General features: G+C 47.6%; 1 protein-coding gene across 2 annotated transcripts in view; it reads right to left on the reverse strand.

The window, feature by feature from the left end:
- Positions 1 to 22,351, reverse strand: part of DENND5B (DENN domain containing 5B) — a 70,967-nt gene extending 48,616 nt beyond the window's left edge. Inside the window, exons 1-2 of one of the 2 annotated variants that reach the window (XM_069763282.1) lie at positions 22,119 to 22,351; positions 2,583 to 2,630 (exon numbers count right to left, since the gene is read on the reverse strand). In XM_069763282.1, the coding sequence (XP_069619383.1) occupies positions 2,583 to 2,630; positions 22,119 to 22,233 (163 nt within the window). In that variant the 5' untranslated portion in view covers positions 22,234 to 22,351. The remainder of the gene's footprint in view (positions 1 to 2,582; positions 2,631 to 22,118) is intronic. The other variant, XM_069763283.1, reaches the window with a different exon arrangement.

Raw genomic sequence — 22,351 nt, forward strand, 5'->3', positions numbered from 1 at the left:
TTTGTGTGAATTTTTTTGTTTTAATTTTCATTTGCTGAATTCACTTATTTGTATTTTATTTTTTTCACTAATTGTATTAATTTTGATAACATTTTGGAGAATTTTTGCTCTACTGACTATTGTATTTATTGGGTTTTTTGGGCTTTAATTTTTGTCTTATTTACTTTGCATTTTTCTGAATTTATTATTATTTCATTTATTGTTGCATTAATTGTGCAGATTTTTCTTTTTTTTAAGTATTTACATTATTTTTTTTCCTTGCATTAATTTTGATCCTATTTACTTAGCATTTTTGCAGAATTTATTAGCGAAGGAAGAAACAAAAATGTGAAAAAAAACCAAACAAACGTAAACTAAACTAAATAGAGAGAAAAATTAGAAAAAAATTGGAATAAAAATACTAATAAAACATAAAAAATAATATTAAAAAAAAAAAAACAAATATCCGTAAGTGAAATCAAGCATAATTCCTCTCCAGCTTGTAGTCCATCCATCCTCTCGGAGTGGGTGCCCCTTAATAGGAGGAGTTACTCAGAACTCGCCTCCAAACCCCCAGAATGCCCTATCGATGCCAAGGATGGGGCAGATTTAATTTCAATATGTCCGATCCCTCTCTGCCCTGATATCTGCGGTTGGCAGAAGGTCAGTCTAATCCACCACAACACATTAGTTTGGCTCTGACTGTTCTCTAACATGTATAGTCACCCTTAGGTGTCATATCCGACAAGGGGGCGGAGCTAAACTTGTTTCCAATGGCAACCTGCTTTGAGAGCAGGCTTGTATCTTAAAAGAGAAAAAGACCTAAAACATCTATAATAGAATAATAATACAAATTTTTTTTATGCAGATTCGAACTATGAAAGTGTGGGCGGGATTTAATACAGCTAATTTGCATACCTAAATCAGCAACGATCACTGATTTTAAAAGAAACAGTACAGCAGACAAAAAGCAAAAAGAAAGGAGATCGGAAATTCATCAAGAACAACAATACTTACCATAGAAAATAATATCAAACCTCTATACACCACTGACATCTGCTCCTAACTGGAAACCGTCAGCAAGCAGGTCAACATATCTATTAATATTCACAACACTCAGGACACAAGCCGGGAATCGGATTTTAAGATAAACACATAATAAGAGGAGATGGCAGTTCACATGCTTGCTGATGGTTTCCAGTTATGGGGAGAATTTTTAGTTTTTTTTTTTTGTTTTTTTTTACTGCAGAGACTAAAAGAAAAAATTGATTGATGGTAAAAAAAAAAAAATGATTGGCAACTATATGGCGGCATGATTGAATTTAGCAACTCGTTAACGAGGAGAGAGGCTCATCGATTGCTTCTAAATTAACGACTACGACCATCTAAAAATCACCACCACCAACTACTACGATCACCACCACTACCAGATTACTAGTAATGATAGCCACACGTAAATGGATGGCCTTAATTGCTTGATCTGACTCCACCCATGAACTTAAGCTCCACCCAGTTTATTTTTAACCCCACCCACGAGGAGCCAACGGTTCTACTTTTTTAAAAACGGAGCAGCAACTTTAGCGCTTCCAAATCATTTAAATGTGTGGCTATCATGAGAACGGCGCATAAAAGGGAAAAAAAGTCAACGGCTACCAAATAACACCAAGAAGAAGAAAGAGGAAGGACGATAATTATCTTAACTTTATTTAAAACCCACAAGAAACAAGTGAGCAAAACATCTTGACACATTAATGAGGAGGATCTGCAAGTTACAACAGGTTTGCAGGTGGGGGAACTAGAAGTCTCAGCACATTCTGCCTGCCAAGCAAGGGTGTGTGGCAATTACCTACCAACAGTCACACTAATGCGACACCATATTTCGTATCATGTGGACAAAAAAGAAACCTACAATTTTTCAGTTTTGCCGTATGAGACCGGCTTACCACCTTTAAAGGGATTGTTCCAAAATTATTATTATTTTTTTTTTTTCCCCAGTGGGTGATAACCCATACAGCAGCCATCATGCGAGGACGCCATATTGTAGTTTTCCCAAAAGAGACCTACCCAAAAACTACAGCAACGAGGGTGTCCAAGAAGAAAGTGGATTTGTTCTGCGTAGCAGCCAATCAGAGCTCAGCTCAGGAAATCGAAGCTTTACTGTGATTGGCTCAGGACATCAGGTAGTCATTTGTGATTGGTTGGTCCGGGTTTTGATTTTTGCAGACATATTAAAAAGGGGCAATAATAAAATTATAACAACGTAATATTCATAAAAACATTGTGAAGTTCGAAAAAAAAAAAATAATCCAATCCGTTGTCATCATTCTTCAGATGGAAAATTCCTTTAAATGCTCGAGACAATGTTTACAAGATGCTTTTAACTCATTTCTACCACAGCGGCAATTACGCCGGACGAGAGTGAGAGTCGCGGATACGCGGGGGGGGAAAAAAAAAAAAAAAAAACAGCTTTAAGGGTGGGGAGGAGGGACGTGAAGCAAGCGACAGATCAAAAGGTGAGCAATCATTGTGATTCTGAAGGATTTAAAGTGGGTGAAGTGCAGAGAGGACTTATGGTGGGGAGCCTAGGTTACCTGTCTTCTTACCATCTTGGCTTCTGCCATGTCGATCTGCTTCTAGCCATTGGTATAAAACTAAGTGAACAAAAAAAACAAAATGGCCGTGTGAATACAATAATGAGGGTCCTGAATGGAAAGCAAAATGGCAAGGTTAGTACAGACAACATAAAAATGAAAATATTACACATACGGACGGATAATGTGAAAAAAAACTGCAGCAAAGGGGGACCGCTGATCAATCCCTTTAAGGCGAGGTTTCCATGGTAACTTAAAAAGGGACATCCAGGGAATCTGGCCTACTTCGAGCACTGCCTTCCTACCCCATCTCTTAAATTGTGCTTGACGTGACGACTCTAGAAAATTCCTCACATATCGCAGATCGTCACGCGCCATTACGGGAATGTGACAGGAAAAAAAAAAAAAAAGGGACACGATCTTCACGGCGCAACCAACAAATAGCGGATTGTGACCTTGCCGAGAAGGAATCTTATCTGTGGTGTAATTTTAGAAGCCGCCGCCGCCGACCGTGTCAGCGCCTTTAAATAGCCGCGCGCCCAGCGGCGGCGGATAATTGGTACGGCATCTGCATACGATTAACACAAAAGGAAATAAGGAGGATTATAGATGGCGGATAAAGGGTCGATGTCTCCTGCGGGAGAGAAATCAAAATTCACCACGAGGGGGGGGAAATGATGGAAATAGACGACGCATCTCCGGCTGCGGCGGGCGGGCGGCGAAACACGCGCCATGAATTATTCATTGCGAAAGTAAAATAAAACCAGAGGCTATTTTCATTCATCGGTCGTTGTTTGGGGACGGGAGGCCATAAAAGCTTTATAAAAGAGGAGGGAGATGAAAAATCAATATGGCCGCCAACACAACTGGCCCAGAGAAAAAGCACTCTTTTCCAAGAAGTCTGGGAAAAGAAGACAGCGACCCAGCTTTTCCAAGTGACTGACTGGAAAATGATTAGAGTTCTGATGCATTTCCATATATTTAGTCACATTTTCCTGTCAGGAGTCTTAGAAAGCTGAATGAAAAGCTATCTATAATAATGGTTACCGTCACGTTAACTCTCAAAAAAGCATTTCCATATTCCTGACAGGAAAATATACAGAGCCGGGATGTATTTCCACATCTTAAGTCACATTTTCCTGTCAGGAGTCTCAAAAAGCTGGATGAAAACCATGATAGGGACTGTTACTGCAGTAATAAGTAGCCATCAAGCTTTTCCATGTACCTGAATGGTAATTGAAGAGCGCTGGGATCTACATTTCCATATATTTAGATAACAAAATGTATCAGGAGTCTGGAAAAGCTGGATAACAACCTCTATGGGCCGGTTTTACACAGTGTGTTCATGCGTGGGAACAGACTGCGATCTTTGCGATTCAAGCATGGATCATGTTACATGGACGTGTCAAACCGGAGCAGCCATATTTAGTAGTCATCCAACTTTCCAGAGTTCCTGAATAGAAATGTTTCAATTGTGTACTTATACGGCACAGTGACACATTCCTATACAAGTTGAATGATTTTTTCCATTCAGGAATCTAGAAAGGCTGGGTGACTATGAGGATTTGATTATATGGATTTATTTATATACTATAGAAACTCCGTTTTCTATTCAGAAGCTGAGAAAAGCTGGATGATAACATCTACAGGAACTGTTATCGCAGCCATATTAGCCTTCACCCACCTTTTCCAAGTTCCTGAAAAGAAAATTTACATAGCTGGGATGTATTTCCACTTATCTGGACACATTTTTCCTGTCAGAAGTCTCCATGAAAACCTCTGTATGGACTGTTACCGCAGGCGTATTAGTGATCACCTAGCTTTTCCACGTTTCTGACAAGAAAATCTTCAGATATGTATTTCAACACAAATGGAAAGTCTTTAGGAAAGCTGATGATCGTGCATATGTGACCTATAATGTTATATCTGTGGTCACCCAGCTTTCCCAGGAACAGATAATAGTTTTATCAGTAATATCAGCTGTTTATATTCTTCATCGTACAGGTGCGCTGTAACATTAGCCGCCTGGTAATAATCAGATGCCGGCCTCCCCCCGCCTGACACAAATGACTTACAGCTGGTTTGTTGGTATAACGTGGGCGACGCGTAGGTGACAGCTCCAGCAGGGAAATTATGGGGCGAATTACAAGCGCAAATAAGAGTCTTCCGGCGTGTGACATTGGTGGCAAGAACACGAACGTTTATGTCATCGGTAACGGCCATCAATCGCACCCTAGACATCACAGGGGTCTTAAACGTGAACACCGGTGAAAAGCTGAAACCTCCTTAGGCATTACTCCACTTCATCTCAACAGCCCACTACTTTCATGTCACCCTCATAGAGGTTCAAGAAGCTGAGATATGAGAAGTTTCTCCTCACACTGTAGTGCGGTAGCTTCTCCATGATGCCACCCGGGGTCCTCACACTGTGGAGATGCAGTAGCTTCTCCATGATGCCACCCGAGGTCCTCACACTGTGGAGATGCAGTAGCTTCTCCATGATGCCACCCGGGGTCCTCACACTGTGGAAATGCAGTAGCTTCTCCATGATGCCTCCCGGGGTCCTCACACTGTGGAGATGCAGTAGCTTCTCCAAGATGCCACCCGGGGTCCTCACACTGGAGATGCAGTAGCTTCTCCATGATGCCACCCGAGGTCCTCACACTGTGGAGATGCAGTAGCTTCTCCATGATGCCTCCCGGGGTCCTCACGCTGTGGAGATGCAGTAGCTTCTCCATGGTGCTACCCGGGGTCTACACACTGTGGAGAAACAGTAGCTTCTCCATGGTGCTACCCGGGGTCCTCACACTGTGGAGATGCAGTAGCTTCTCCATGATGCCTCCCGGGGTCCTCACGCTGTGGAGATGCAGTAGCTTCTCCATGGTGCTACCCGGGGTCTACACACTGTGGAGAAACAGTAGCTTCTCCATGGTGCTACCCGGGGTCCTCACACTGTGGAGATGCAGTAGCTTCTCCATGATACCACCAGGGGTCCTCACACTGTGGAGATGCAGTAGCTTCTCCATGATACCACCCGGGGTCCTCACACTGTGGAGATGCAGTAGCTTCTCCATGATACCACCCGGGGTCCTCACACTGTGGAGATGCAGTAGCTTCTCCATGATACCACCAGGGGTCCACACACTGTGGAGATGCAGTAGCTTCTCCATGATACCACCCGGGGTCCTCACACTGTGGAGATGCAGTAGCTTCTCCATGATACCACCCGGGGTCCTCACACTGTGGAGATGCAGTAGCTTCTCCATGATACCACCAGGGGTCCACACACTGTGGAGATGCAGTAGCTTCTCCATGATACCACCCGGGGTCCTCACACTGTGGAGATGCAGTAGCTTCTCCATGATACCACCCGGGGTCCTCACACTGTGGAGATGCAGTAGCTTCTCCATGAAGACATATGGGGTCGTCACACTGTGGAGATGCAGTAGCTTCTCCATGATACCACCCGGGGTCCTCACACTGTGGAGATGCAGTAGCTTCTCCATGATACCACCCGGGGTCCTCACACTGTGGAGATGCAGTAGCTTCTCCATGAAGACATATGGGGTCGTCACACTGTGGAAATGCAGTAGCTTCTCCATGAAGACATATGGGGTCCTCACACTGTGGAGATGCAGTAGCTTCTCCATGAAGACATATGGGGTCCTCACACTGTGGAGAAACAGTAGCTTCTCCATGAAGACATATGGGGTCCACAAACTGTGGAGATGCAGTAGCTTCTCCATGAAGACATATGGGGTCCACAAACTGTGGAGATGCAGTAGCTTCCCCATGATGCCAACCGGGGTCCTCACACTGAGCAAATGCAGTAGCTTCTCCATGAAGACATATGAGGTCCTCACACTGTGGAGATGCAGTAGCTTCTCCATGATGCCACCTGCGGAGATGCAGTAGTGTAAAAAGAAGGGTTCATGCAGTGCTCTGCTTATTGACAATACCGTGACAAATGAGATGTGAGCAACCCAAATCGTTTGTAGCCTCAATCACAATGCCCACATTTATAGTGCTTCCTATTGTGAGAGTTGGAAGGGTTCTAGAACAAGTCTGTGCAGCAAAAAGAGGCAGTCTACAGCATAGTAAGTAACTTTCAGTCATCCAACTATCCAAAATCCACAAAAATCTACAAGTAAAGCTATGGCTACATATCATGTGACCTAAGATAGCGCCGTGCTGCTGCTACATAGCAGTAAAGTGTTCCGGTCAGCAAAGTTGGAGAGGTCAAAAACAAGTCTGTGCAGCAAACAGAAGCAGACTGCTGTATAGCAATACAAGTAGAATATATTTTGTAGTCACCAAAGCAGAAAAATGAGATGTTACAACATTAAGTAACTCCTCCGACACCGAGCTCTTCACTCCATGCGGATGTTAACCCCCGAAACTCCACGTTACAGGAGATCCGCTGCTGATCGTCAGCTTTTATTCAGGTTGAGGTCGGACAAGAAATGAAGAAGTGAAAAATGCAAATCCTCAGCTGCCACAAACCGCAGCGATCCTTCCAGACACGAGGCGAGCAGCAGCTTCTGGGGTTTTTTTTCACATCTTTAATTGGATATTTAACATTTCTGACTCGGTAAAGTAGGTCAGGTCTTTAGGAAAGCAAACAAGTCTCTTCCTCCGCTAAACACTGCAGATTTTGGGAATCGCCTGACGAGAGGAGAAGTCTCCTAATATTCACCATTCAACTAGTGCTTAATAGGTTTGGGGTGCAAAACTCCCTTTAAATTCTTAAAGGGATTCTCTGGGAATATATTACCAATGGTCGGACCTCTAGGAGCCAAATGAAAGGGTGGCACCATGTCCCCTTAATTGCCCATAGGCGCACCTAAGCAGGGACTACAGCTTCTTGAATGAGAGGAGCCAAGTAACAAGGTTCTTGAGAACAACTTAAAGGGATTGTCCTATAAACCACATGCGTCACCAATCCAGAGAATAGGTGACAAATGTTTGGTTGCGGGGTTGGGGATGAGTGGTCTGAAGACTAGGACCCTCAACAATTCTGGGCAGGATGGTCCTAAAAATTGTCTGGGTGAATGGAGCTGGCAGTGAGCATGTGCGACCATTCCTATAGACAGTGAATGGAGCAGTGGTCGCACATGCTCAGTAGTGCTCCATTCATAGGGATGTAGATTATTAAGCACCCAGCGAACGATTTATGACTTAACACTGATCAAGGTTCACAGAAGCATCAGCGGGACAACCTGCCATGTATTTACAGCCGTGTCCGCCGCCGTCTCTGCTGCCGCCGAAGGGCAGGGTTCTGCAGCGTCTTCATGGCAGCTTATGGCTGATCACTCCTGACAATTCCAGCTTAGTAGGATGAGCGAGATGAATGCGACCACGGGGGCGAGAACACGCGCAGGGAGGCTCAAATTTTTCCTCTTGTTTCCCGAGATTAGGCCAAATTATCCCAGCGTGGGCCGGGGACGGAGAGAACGCAATTTCTATGCTAATACCCTCATCCTGCGGGACGTCTGCGAATCAGGAGAACGTGATATAAAATACACGTTGTGTTACAGGGATTATCTCCGGAAGAAAATAATGAATCCTGGAGTCGTTATACAAATTATTCTTTATAAACTTCATGCTGTCCCTCTGTCACTCCTCCTGGAAATTAGTAATTACCATTTTCCCTTCACAACAGGATGCACACACTGTCTGTCACTAACAGTGTTGGCTGTATACACCAAACAAAAATGATCCTGAGTTACATCCCGTATTATACCCCAGAGCTGCACTCACTATTCTGCTGGTGCAGTCACTGTGTACATACATTACATGACTTATCCTGAGTTACATCCTGTATTATACCCCAGAGCTGCACTCACTATTCTGCTGGTGCAGTCACTGTGTACATATATTACATTACTGATCCAGAGTTACATCCTGTATTATACTCCAGAGCTGCACTCACTATTCTGCTGGTGCAGTCACTGTGTACATATATTACATTACTGATCCTGAGTTACATCCTGTATTATACTCCAGAGCTGCACTCACTATTCTGCTGGTGCAGTCACTGTGTACATACATTACATTACTGATCCGGAGTTACATCCTGTATTATACCCCAGAGCTGCACTCACTATTCTGCTGGTGCAGTCACTGTGTACATATATTACATTACTGATCCTGAGTTACATCCTGTATTATACTCCAGAGCTGCACTCACTATTCTGCTGGTGCAGTCACTGTGTACATACATTACATTACTGATCCTGAGTTACATCCTGTATTATACCCCAGAGCTGCACTCACTATTCTGCTGGTGCAGTCACTGTGTACATACATTACATTACTGATCCTGAGTTACATCCTGTATTATGCTCCAGAGCTGCACTCACTATTCTGCTGGTGCAGTCACTGTGTACATACATTACTGATCCTGAGTTACCTCCTGTATTATACCCCAGAGCTGCACTCACTATTCTGCTGGTGCAGTCACTGTGTACATACATTACTGATCCTGAGTTATATCCTGTATTATGCTCCAGAGCTGCACTCACTATTCTGCTGGTGCAGTCACTGTGTACATACATTACCGATCCTGAGTTACCTCCTGTATTATACCCCAGAGCTGCACTCACTATTCTGCTGGTGCAGTCACTGTGTACATACATTACATTACTGATCCTGAGTTACATCCTGTATTATACTCCAGAGCTGCACTCACTATTCTGCTGGTGCAGTCACTGTGTACATACATTACTGATCCTGAGTTACATCCTGTATTATACCCCAGAGCTGCACTCACTATTCTGCTGGTGCAGTCACTGTGTACATACATTACTGATCCTGAGTTACATCCTGTATTATGCTCCAGAGCTGCACTCACTATTCTGCTGGTGCAGTCACTGTGTACATACATTACTGATCCTGAGTTACCTCCTGTATTATACCCCAGAGCTGCACTCACTATTCTGCTGGTGCAGTCACTGTGTACATACATTACATTACTGATCCTGAGTTACATCCTGTATTATACTTCAGAGCTGCACTCACTATTCTGCTGGTGCAGTCACTGTGTACATACATTACATTACTGATCCGGAGTTACATCCTGTATTATACCCCAGAGCTGCACTCACTATTCTGCTGGTGCAGTCACTGTGTACATATATTACATTACTGATCCTGAGTTACATCCTGTATTATACTCCAGAGCTGCACTCACTATTCTGCTGGTGCAGTCACTGTGTACATACATTACATTACTGATCCTGAGTTACATCCTGTATTATACCCCAGAGCTGCACTCACTATTCTGCTGGTGCAGTCACTGTGTACATACATTACATTACTGATCCTGAGTTACATCCTGTATTATGCTCCAGAGCTGCACTCACTATTCTGCTGGTGCAGTCACTGTGTACATACATTACATTACTGATCCTGAGTTACATCCTGTATTATACCCCAGAGCTGCACTCACTATTCTGCTGGTGCAGTCACTGTGTACATACATTACTGATCCTGAGTTACCTCCTGTATTATACCCCAGAGCTGCACTCACTATTCTGCTGGTGCAGTCACTGTGTACATACATTACATTACTGATCCGGAGTTACATCCTGTATTATACTTCAGAGCTGCACTCACTATTCTGCTGGTGCAGTCACTGTGTACATACATTACATTACTGATCCTGAGTTACATCCTGTATTATACTCCAGAGCTGCACTCACTATTCTGCTGGTGCAGTCACTGTGTACGTACATTACATTACTGATCCTGAGTTACATCCTGTATTATACTCCACAGCTGCACTCACTATTCTGCTGGTGCAGTCACTGTGTACATACATTACATTACTGATCCGGAGTTACATCCTGTATTATACTTCAGAGCTGCACTCACTATTCTGCTGGTGCAGTCACTGTGTAGACACATACGAGCTGCGGACAATATATGGAGAGTGCCACCTGAATTATTAATGGCAGTTACGATCATCTCCTGCGGGGGTTAAAAATGCCGGAGTCGGGGGAATATCAAATTCAGGAAGTAAAACAAAGGATCAGCGAAGTCCGATATAAAACCGAGACAAGTCCATAAAAACAAAACCCTCACTCATAAAAAAATGTAAACCAAAAAAAATCCAGAGGAAACACTGGAATAAGCAGCAAAATAATCTATCGCCCTCCGGATTATGACATTTGCAGATTACACTGTATTTACAGACGGGCAGATGGTGACAGGGAAGGAACTCCCATGTCATGGAGTGATGGGACACAGCACCGAGGAAAGAAACTGTGTGTGTGTGTGTGTGTGTGTGTGTGTGTGTGTGTGTGTATGTGTGTGTGTGTGTGTGTGTATGTGTGTATGTATGTGCATGTGTGTGTGTGTATGTATGTGCATGTATGTGCGTATGTATGTGCATGCATGCATGTATGTGTGTATGTATGTGCATGAATGTATGTGCGCGTATGTATGTGCGCGTATGTATGTGCGCGTATGTATGTGCGCGTATGTATGTGCGCGTATGTATGTGCGCGTATGTATGTGCGCGTATGTATGTGCGCGTATGTATGTGCGCGTATGTATGTGCGCGTATGTATGTGCGCGTATGTATGTGCGCGTATGTATGTGCGCGTATGTATGTATGTGCGCGTATGTATGTATGTGCGCGTATGTATGTATGTGCGCGTATGTATGTATGTGCGCGTATATATATATATATATATATATATATATATATATTTATTAGTCATTAACAGAAACAGCTGTGCTGCAGGTTTAACACTGGGTGAGGAACAGCCAAAGTCTGATTCACAATGGTGAGGTTCTGGAAGGCGTTTTCATGTCACAGATTTACATCATGGCAAAGCTAAGCCACAAGGTAGTTATACTGCATCAGCCAGGTATCTCCCAGGCAATCAATTTAAAGGCAGACTCTGAGTCCGAGATCTTTTGTAGAAGCACCAAGAAATGGGCAACGCTGAGGACCGTAGACGCAGTGGTCGGCCAAGAACACTTGACATCATGCTTCATTTTAAAAATCGGAAGATGTCCAGCCGTGCCATCAATTCAGGACTGATAGTAACCAGCAAGACCCTCTATAGTTCGGAGAAGTCACGGGAGGATTGTGTCCCACAGCCCACACCTACATGGAAGCAAGGTGAAGAGACTCAACGAAGCCGGGGGATCAGGGAAATGGCAGCAGGTGCTCAAAACGTGAGATATTTGGCTGTAACAGAGGCCGTTAGTGAAGCATGGCCCCTTTAAGAGGGCATGCTTGGCCGCCAGATCTCAAGGGGCAGCCAGTTTCCTGCAGATTAAGTTTCTCGGCGGCACCTGTGAGTTTCTGGTGACCTCAGGCCACACTCGCTGGTTGCTGCTGTCAGTCTGGTGGCGCCGCTGATCATGCGCAGAGCCGAGTGTGCGGAGGTCAGAGCCAAGTCTCTGCTTTCAGAGTCATCTGTCTCTTCACATTACACAGCCGGCACGTGAGGCTCTGCGGAGAGCAGAGGGCACAGCAAAAAAAAAGGCAAAACACAGTGCTGCAATGCGGACGGAAAGCTGGATCATCATGAAGTAGATGTGCACTCAGCTTTTCTAAAATCCTGAATGGCATATCTGCCTAATTCCAGGTGTACTCTCTTATCCTTGCAGCCCTATGGATATATAAAGTGCACAGACATCCCCCAGGGAGAGCTGTATAAGTAGCAATATCGGACGTCACTCAGCTTTTCCAGGTTCCTGAACGACAATTGATACACTTTTCAGCATTGCATGTTAACTTCCATATCGTTGCAAGGACTTGCCGTTCAGGATTGTTAGAAAGTAGACTGACAACTTCCTGTAGGTGCTGTAATCGCAGCCATATGGAGAAAAAAACAAAACAAAAACAAAACACATTACTCCGCTTTTCCAGCTTCCTGAATGGAAAATCTAGTAAACACAGGAGATATACGTCTACTCCCACATTACTAGATTAACTTGTTCATTCCATAGTGTAAGAAAATGGACCGACAACCTCATATAGAAGCTGTAGTCACAGCCATTAAAGGGTTGTCACCCAGCTTATCTGGCATCCTGAATGGCACATCTGCCTAGTTATGTACGTGTTTATCTACTCTATATATCCATAATGCTGTACAACTTTGCAATTCAGGAGTCTGAGAAAGTGGACTGACAACTCTATATCCGTAGCCATATTGATTATCACTCAGCTTTTCCAGATTCCTGAAAGGCAAATGATCAGTTTTGTAGCATTATATGAATACTTCCATAAGGGCTTGCCATTCAAGAGTCTAAGAAAGTAGTGGACTGACAGCTTCCAGTCAAGGTCATCACAACTATATGGGTTGTCACCATATGGCTTGTCACTAAGCTTTTCCAGGTTCCTGAATGGCATATGAATTGTCTTGATGCATTACAGGTCTACTTCCACATAATTGTAAGGACTTGTCTAGGCAAAAAAGATACACAACCTCCTGTATGAACGGAAATTACAGCCATACAAGTGGTCACTCAGCTTTTCTAGATTCCTGAAAGGCAAATCTAGCCTAGTAATTCACTTTTTATATGCCTACTTCCATATTCCTAGATAAATGTGCTAATCAGGAGCCTAAAAAAAAGTAGTGAACTGACAACCTTGTAGAATCACCGTCATCTAAAAAATTCACTCAGCTTTTCCAGTTTCCTGAATGGCAAATGACTAGTCTGATTGCAATAATAAGGAAGTAGATATGCAATGCTAGAACTTGCCATTCAGGAGTCTTGGAAAGTTGACCGACAACCACATGTGGAAATGATCAATAGCAGCCATATAGGTTGTCACTCAGCTTTTCTAGATTCCTGCATTCCACATCTGCCTATCACACAGTTACACATATACTCCCGGCAGATTTATCATTCAGAAGTCTAAGAAAGCAAACCGACAACCACCATGGAGGGCTAAATCAGTAGCCACATGGGTTGTCACTCAGCTTTCCCAGATTCCCGAATGGCAAATGACTAGTTTAGATCTACTTCCATATCATTATCATTTTCAAGTGTAAAAGACTCAACCGACAACCTCCTTTGAGAGCTGTGAGTGCAACCATATTCTGCAGGTGGTCACCCAGCTTTTCTAGCACCCTGAATGGCAAATTTAACTAGTTATAAAATGTTATGTGTGTACGCGGATAAGAAAGTGGCCTATCGACCCTTCTACCGCAGTTATAAGAGAAGCCATATGGGTTGTCACCCAGCTTTCCTAGATTTCCTACTTTCTCTATTCCATATCACAGCAAGGATTTGCCCAAAAAAAAAAACAAAAAAAAAAAAACCAAAACCTCATAATAATCTTTATTTTTTATATAGCGCTAACATATTCCGCAGCGCTTTACAATAATAAATTATCACCTCTTAAAGGGGCTGTAATCTTGTAATCTCAACCATACAGCTCGTCACCCAGCTTTCCCAGAGCCCAGACATCCCAAACTGTTTAATCATACATGTGTACCCTATATATTTTCAGCACGACTAGGACAATCTCCTAGGAGGTTATTAAATATTGGGGTATATTTGATCTCTAATAGAATAATGATAAAATATTTTAATAAATATTTAAAATAAAATTATAGAAAAAAAATAAAATAATAAAATTATAAATTTGCCAAAAAAAAAAAAAAAAAAAAAAGAAGGTTGTTGTGAACAGGCGGCTAGAAACAGATGGCGACTTGTGAGGCCCGCGCTGCCATTGTGCGAGATGCCCGTCACCTGGCTCTTTGTGATGCGCTGACCCGCGCACATCCATTATCCGATCACTTCTTTCACTCAGGAGAACAAAAAAAAAAAAAAGATATATATATATATATATATTAGGCTGGGAAATCCTGCAACATCTGTTTCTTTCTGATGAAATTTTTTGTTTTTGTCTACAGCTCCTATGCAGATCTATGTGTCACCATGGTAACAGACTACAGAAACAATCTGTAGTCTGATCCCGCCAGTCATACTCTGAAAGTTAAAAATGTGAGTCAGACTGAAAAACAAGCAAAAAAAAAAACCCTATCTATGGAAAACACAAATCTGTATTGCAGTTGTAAAAAAAATAAAGCAAATCTAAAGTTTGTTAAAAAATTATTATCCCCTCCCCCGCCCGATTTCTGTCTCAGATCTGCATGGGAGCTGTATACCTAAAACGGAATTTTTTTTTTAGTTTATTTTAATTATTATGTTATTTTTTCTTACTCTTATACAATTGTTTTGATTAAAAAAAAAAAAAACTGGAGCAACAGATATAAATTCATAAAATGGCTGATAACAGAGAGCAACAGACGTCTTCATTTTTTTCCTCCCCTTTATTTATTTTTTTATTTTTTGCTTTATTGGCTTCTATATAAGTGGGAAGAATCGAGTTTTTGCTTTAAAAAAAAATAAAAAAAAAGGAGGAGGAAGGAAACTCCATACAATTACGGGATATAAATAGCCGCCAACGTGGAGCGCCGGAGTTACTAGATTACTACTGTGTCGCTGAGCCGCTACCATTTAAAGGGACGGGTATCTGATGAATCACAGTCCTTCTGGGTTGGAGATAAAGAAAATAAGACTAGGTTTTGTACCCGGATTGGCCAGTTTTCCCCGATAAATGCAAACTTCATGGTTAAGCAGAGCAGTCGGCTTATGTCCCCTGAGAACAAAGGATTGGGCATGTCGAAATCCAACATGCCCGATCATCATCATCCGACATCTTTAGAGCCGTCACACCACGACGGTGAAATTGTTTTCTTATTCAGCAATTTATTTTTTCATTAAAGAAATGAAACGTTCACGATGCAGGAAGAAGAAGACGGATGAAGTGACGCCGGAACCGGAGCAGATCGAGATCCAATCAATCGTCCTTTTAAAGAACTCCCCCCACCCCCCTCCCATCTATCCAGGCCCCTTTAACAAACAACCCACAGAGTGTTCTGAAAGAGACCACTGGAGTGGGGTCGGGGGGCACAAATAGCTGGCCTAACCGGAGGTAGATGCCCCCCCATCCCGGCACATTCCTCCCATCCGTGTCTATTAATCAGTCAGCGCCCCATAAATCAGGGAATAACGAGGGGGCAGGGGGTCCGAGGACCCACAATGGTCAGCTAGGAGAGGCCCGGGGGCTCCAGGAATGTCTATTACATTCACAGGGGGGAAAACGAGGGGCCGCCACGGCTATAAAGGCCTATTACATTCCAGATCTGGAGCGTAAAACTCCTCCAAATGCACAAAAGTCAATAAAGAACAAATCAATAAAAAGGGAAAAGGGCAAAAAATGCAGAAGACAAAAACTTCTCTCTATTCGCCCCGTTCTGATGTTACCGAATATCAGAAAAGCTCCAAATTGAAGTGAGGTGAAGGCCGGATTCTTTCCATTTCATCTCAAGTGAAGTTAACAGGAGTCAGGGGCCGCAACCTGCCCCTGCCACAGGAAAAAGGTCCCAGGAGCAGCAACCTGCCCCCCCCCCCGGAAAAGGGGGCCGCAACCTGCCCCTGCCACAGGAAAAAGGGTCCCAGGAGCAGCAACCTGCCCCCCCGGGAAAAGGGGGCCGCAACCTGCCCCTGCCACAGGAAAAAGGGTCCCAGGAGCAGCAACCTGCCCCCCCCCCCCCCCCCCCCCGGGAAAAGGGAGCCGCAACCTGCCCCTGCCACAGGAAAAAGGGTCCCAGGAGCAGCAACCTGCCCCCCCCCCCGGGAAAAGGGAGCCGCAACCTGCCCCTGCCACAGGAAAGAGGGTCCCAGGAGTAGCAACCTGCCCCCCCCCCCCCCGGGAAAAGGGAGCCGCAACCTGCCCCTGCCACAGGAAAAAGGGTCCCAGGAGCAGCAACCTGCCCCCCCCCCTCCGGGAAAAGGGAGCCGCAACCTGCCCCTGCCACAGGAAAGAGGGTCCCAGGAGTAGCAACCTGCCCCCCCCCCCCGGGAAAAGGGAGCCGCAACCTGCCCCTGCCACAGGAAAAAGGGTCCCAGGAGCAGCAACCTGCCCCCCCCCCGGGAAAAGGGAGCCGCAACCTGCCCCTGCCACAGGAAAGAGGGTCCCAGGAGTAGCAACCTGCCCCCCCCCCCCCCCCCCGGGAAAAGGGAGCCGCAACCTGCCCCTGCCACAGGAAAAAGGGTCCCAGGAGCAGCAACCTGCCCCCCCCCCCCCGGGAAAAGGGAGCCGCAACCTGCCCCTGCCACAGGAAAAAGGTCCCAGGAGCAGCAACCTGCCCTCCCCCCCGGGAAAAGGGAGCCGCAACCTGCCCCTGCCACGGGAAAAAGGGTCCCAGGAGCAGCAACCTGCCCCCCCGGGAAAAGGGAGCCGCAACCTGCCCCTGCCACAGGAAAGAGGGTCCCAGGAGTAGCAACCTGCCCCCCCCCCCGGGAAAAGGGGGCCGCAACCTGCCCCTGCCACAGGAAAAAGGGTCCCAGGAGCAGCAACCTGCCCCCCCCCGGGAAAAGGGAGCCGCAACCTGCCCCTGCCACAGGTAAAAAGGGTCCCAGGAGCAGCAACCTGCCCCCCCGGGAAAAGGGGGCCGCAATCTGCCCCTGCCACAGGAAAAAGGGTACCAAGAGCAGCAACCTGCCCCCCTTTCCCCCCCCCCACCTGAGAAAAGGGGGCCGCAACCTGCACATCGGGAAAAGGAAGCTGGAGTCGCAACCCGCCCCTCCGGGTAAAGGGCGACGCAACTCGCCCCTCCGGGTGAAGGGCGACGCAACCTGCCCCTGCCACAGGAAAAAGAGTCCCAGGAGCAGCAACCTGCCCGCCCCCTGGGAAAAGGGGGCCGCAACCTGCCCCTGCCACAAGAAAAAAAGGTCCCAGGAGCAGTAACCTGCCCCCCCCCCCCCCGGGAAAAGGGGGCCGCAACCTGCCCCTGCCACAGGAAAAAGGGTACCAGGAGCAGCAACCTGCCCCTGCCACAGGAAAAAGGGTACCAGGAGCAGCAACCTGCCCCCCCCCCTGGGAAAAGGGGGCCGCAACCTGCCCCTGCAGAAAGGGGGCCGCAACCTGCCCCTGCCACAGGAAAGAGGGTCCCAGGAGCAGCAACCTGCGCTCCCCCCTGGGAAAAGGGGGCCGCAACCTGCCCCTGCCACAGGAAAAAGGGTCCCAGGAGCAGCAACAGCATCCTGCCCCCCCCTCCCCCTGGGAAAAGGGGGCCGCAACCTGCCCCTGCCACAGGAAAAAGGGTCCCAGGAGCAGCAACCTGCTCCCCCCCCCCAGGAAAAGGGGGCCGCAACCTGCCCCTGCCACAGGAAAAAGGTGCTAAGAGCAGCAACCTTCCCCCGCCCCGGGAAAAGGGGGCCGCAACCTGCCCCTGCATTAGGAAAAAGGGTCCCAGGAGCAGCAACCTGCCCCCCCTTTGCCCCCCCCTTAGAAAAGGGCGCTGTAACCTGCTCATCGGGAAAAGGAAGCTGGGGACGCAACCTGCCCCTCCGGGTAAAGGGCGACGCAACCTGCCCCTCCGGGTAAAGGGCGAAGCAACCTGCCCCTCCGGGTAAAGGGCGAAGCAACCTGCCCCTCCGGGTAAAGGGCGACGCAACCTGCCCCTCCGGGTAAAGGGCGACGCAACCTGCCCCTCCGGGTAAAGGGCGACGCAACCTAACCCCCCCCCTGGGAAAAAAGGTGGCCAGAACTCTCGCCATAGTTTTACACGACCTCCTCCGCTAATCCTACATTTGATATCTCCACCTTGCTCTTGGGGAACCATAACTTCCTTACAGTCACGATTGGGGAGGGAACACCTTCCATACTTCCTCAACACCAGGCGGGTAACATCCAGCCTCTTCCCAGGATGGAGCAGGGGCATTAGTCGTGAAAGAGGAGGGCTCAGGATGAGCAGTGCTATATAGTAGCAACCTACAGGGACGTGTTGCTATACGTGGCACATGTAGCCACATACAACCGGCCTCCTGCCATGTAGGAGACTGCAGTCAGCCCGAAACCACGGTCAGGCCTCACAGAGCAGGTTTCGGTCGCAGTCCTTGGCGCTTCCTCTGCACCTGGCGCCACAGCTCTGCGCTACGTCATTCCGACCACCCCGTACTCAGTGCCAGGGGCCCAGACATTAGGCTGCAGGCGATCTCCTATAGACAGAATCCTGGATAGCTGCAAAGTACAAAGGTGACGGAGTGGACTATGTGACCTGGCGGCGTCACGATGTGCACACAGTGGTGTTTGCGACTCCTTTCTATGTTTGTAGACGCGCGACCTCGTCTTTGTAAAGCAAACAGCAGCGAGAGAAATCACGCACAACAACACAAGAAAGATCATCCTTGTGTCAATCATTAAAAGAAATAACTTGTTTTTATGACTTTTGTTGAACAGGACAGGATGTATGTAGCATTACATCTCATCCGCCATTCTTTTTTAATGACCAGGCGCGACCCAAGGCACAGGAATAGCCATGTTTCCAGAGCAAAGACAGCTGTGTTTTTTTTTTTATTTTAATCCAATACTATCCCTTTAATTGTATTTAAAGGGGGACCTGACCTAAAATGAATCTGGCCAGGCGATAAGAAAAATCGAACAAACATTGTAAAATATTGGCCACTATGCATGTACTGCCCAAGTCACCATTGTTATCTTAGTGTAGAGACAGCATAACGGCATGAGCTCGCTTTATGGCAGCTGCAGTGAATGGAGTTTAACAGCTTCACTGAATCACTCCTGAGCCTCCAGATAAGGGAAAGAAAGAAGGGGGGCTGCATACATTCATCTCCCTTGAAAAAAAAAAAAAGCAACATAAAAAATAAATAAAGTGAGGCAGACTGTGTATACAGCCTATCAGTGTGTGCCCTGCCTATCTAGTCTCCAGCAGCGCAGCAGATCTTAGTGATAACATGGTGACCCTTCTTCTACCCTAGGAGCCCGATCCTCGTAGTTCTGTTCAGGTCCGGTTCCATTTCTGGCAAGACATGATGCGGCTCTGCCGGAATAGATCTCATCATTATTCATTTAGCGCTTAATTAATCTTCCTTTCTGGAGCAAACGATGCGAATGACATATTAAGTGGCAGAAGAAGGACGACCTCAGAGGGAAGACGGCGGCCAACAGAAAGCCTTGACGAGTCTGTGATGGAGCACCGGAGTGATAATAATACAGGAGCGGGGGGGCCGAGATTAAAAAATGGGAATTATAGACTTGACATAATTGCATCCCCCCCTTAAGTCTTCCATTAAAGGGGTATTACCACGTTATACAGTGATGACTGACTGCTAGGATAGGCCACCACCTGTGATGGCTGGAGGGCTGACCTCCGGGATTGGCACAGATGGACAAGAGCCACAAACCCGGAGACGTCGCCCGTGGCCGATCCCACTAACATCAGCCGGGCAAATGCCCAACGGACCGGCACCATGGATGGAGGCCCAGAAGGGTCATGTGACCACCAGAAAAGCAGCCGCCTCATTGGTTACTAGAGAATCCGCACCTGAAGTTACAGGAGGCCCGAAGGCCGCAGCCTCATCTCACCGTCTACCTCAGCACAAATCTCCTTCTGGGAGTCTGTATGGTGGCTCCAAAAATCAATAGGTAGAGGGTCCGAATACAGTATAGAGGTCAGCGGCAAACCGAAAACCAATGGCGGACAAGAGGTTCCCCCATATACAGCGATAACAGCCCCCCCATATACAGCGATAACAGCCCCCCCATATACAGCGATAACAGCCCCCCCATATACAGCGATAACAGCCCCCCCATATACAGCGATAACAGCCCCCCCATATACAGCGATAACAGCCCCCCCCATATACAGCGATAACAGCCCCCCCATATACAGCGATAACAGCTCCCCATATACAGCGATTACAGCCCCCCCATATACAGCGATAACAGCTCCCCATATACAGCGATAACAGCCCCCCCATATACAGCGATAACAGCCCCCCCATATACAGCGATAACAGCCCCCCCATATACAGCGATAACAGCTCCCCCATATACAGCGATAACAGCCCCCCCATATACAGCGATAACAGCCCCCCCATATACAGCGATAACAGCCCCCCCATATACAGCGATAACAGCTCCCCCATATACAGCGATAACAGCCCCCCCATATACAGCGATAACAGCCCCCCCATATACAGCGATAACAGCCCCCCCATATACAGCGATAACAGCCCCCCCATATACAGCGATAACAGCTCCCCATATACAGCGATAACAGCCCCCCCCATATACAGCGATAACAGCCCCCCCATATACAGCGATAACAGCCCCCCCATATACAGCGATAACAGCCCCCCCATATACAGCGATAACAGCCCCCCCATATACAGCGATAACAGCCCCCCCATATACAGCGATAACAGCCCCCCCATATACAGCGATAACAGCCCCCCCATATACAGCGATAACAGCCCCCCCATATACAGCGATAACAGCCCCCCCATATACAGCGATAACAGCCCCCCATATACAGCGATAACAGCCCCCCCATATACAGCGATAACAGCCCCCCCATATACAGCGATAACAGCCCCCCCATATACAGCGATAACAGCTCCCCCATATACAGCGATAACAGCCCCCCCATATACAGCGATAACAGCTCCCCATATACAGCGATAACAGCCCCCCCATATACAGCGATAACAGCCCCCCCATATACAGCGATAACAGCCCCCCCATATACAGCGATAACAGCTCCCCATATACAGCGATAACAGCCCCCCCATATACAGTGATAACAGCCCCCCCCATATACAGCGATAACAGCCCCCCCCATATACAGCGATAACAGCCCCCCCATATACAGCGATAACAGCCCCCCCATATACAGCGATAACAGCCCCCCCATATACAGCGATAACAGCCCCCCCATATACAGCGATAACAGCCCCCCATACACAGCGATAACAGCCCCCCCATATACAGCGATAACAGCCCCCCCATATACAGCGATAACAGCCCCCCCATATACAGCGATAACAGCCCCCCCATATACAGCGATAACAGCCCCCCATACACAGCGATAACAGCCCCCCCATATACAGCGATAACAGCCCCTTTAGTGGAGATGAATCTGTGCTGCACTTTATGCACATGCTCAGTAGTGACCAGTGCTGGGGAGTCGGAGGTTTGGCTTACTGACCCCACAGCCCTGCCAGTCGCCCCCCATCCTGATCCGGCTCCATCCACTCTCATCCCAGTCACCCCCCGATCTGATGCCGGTTCCATCCCAGTTGCCCCCCAATCTGATGCCGGTTCCATCCCAGTTGCCCCCCATGTGATGCCAGCACCCCCTGATGCAGACTCCATCCTGACGCCCCCTGATCTGATCCCACTCGCCCCCCATCTGATGCAGACTCCATCCTGGCGCCCCCCCACTCTCACCCCAGTAGCCCCCCCTCATCCCAGTCGCCCCCCGATCTCACCCCGGTTCCATCCCGGTCGCCCCCCATCTGATGCCAGCACCCCTCATCCTGGCGCCCCCCACTCTCACCCCAGTGCCCCCCACTCTCACCCCGGCTCCCTCCCAGTTGCCCCCATCTGATGCCAGCACCCTCATCCGGCCGCCCCCGCACACAATGCCCGGGTCTCTCCCGCTGCCCCCTCCGCCGTCTCCCGTACCCCGGCGCTCATCTTACCGGCCAGCTCATCCGGCTCCAGCCCGCTGTCCGCATCTGTCCCACAGATCACGAAGTAATGGGCCAGGCGGCAAGGAGGGGCTGCCGAGCCCGAAGCTGAGCCGCCGCCGCTCATCCTGACGGCCCCGTACGACCAGTGTGTATGTCCCGGCCGGGCCCGCGCGCTCAGCACCGGCCCCGTCCGCAGCCCATGTCCTCCGGCACCGAGCCCCGGGCAGCTGCTGAATGAGAGC

This window comes from Ranitomeya imitator, chromosome 4 (genome assembly GCF_032444005.1).
Source record: "Ranitomeya imitator isolate aRanImi1 chromosome 4, aRanImi1.pri, whole genome shotgun sequence".
Lineage (NCBI taxonomy): Eukaryota > Metazoa > Chordata > Amphibia > Anura > Dendrobatidae > Ranitomeya > Ranitomeya imitator.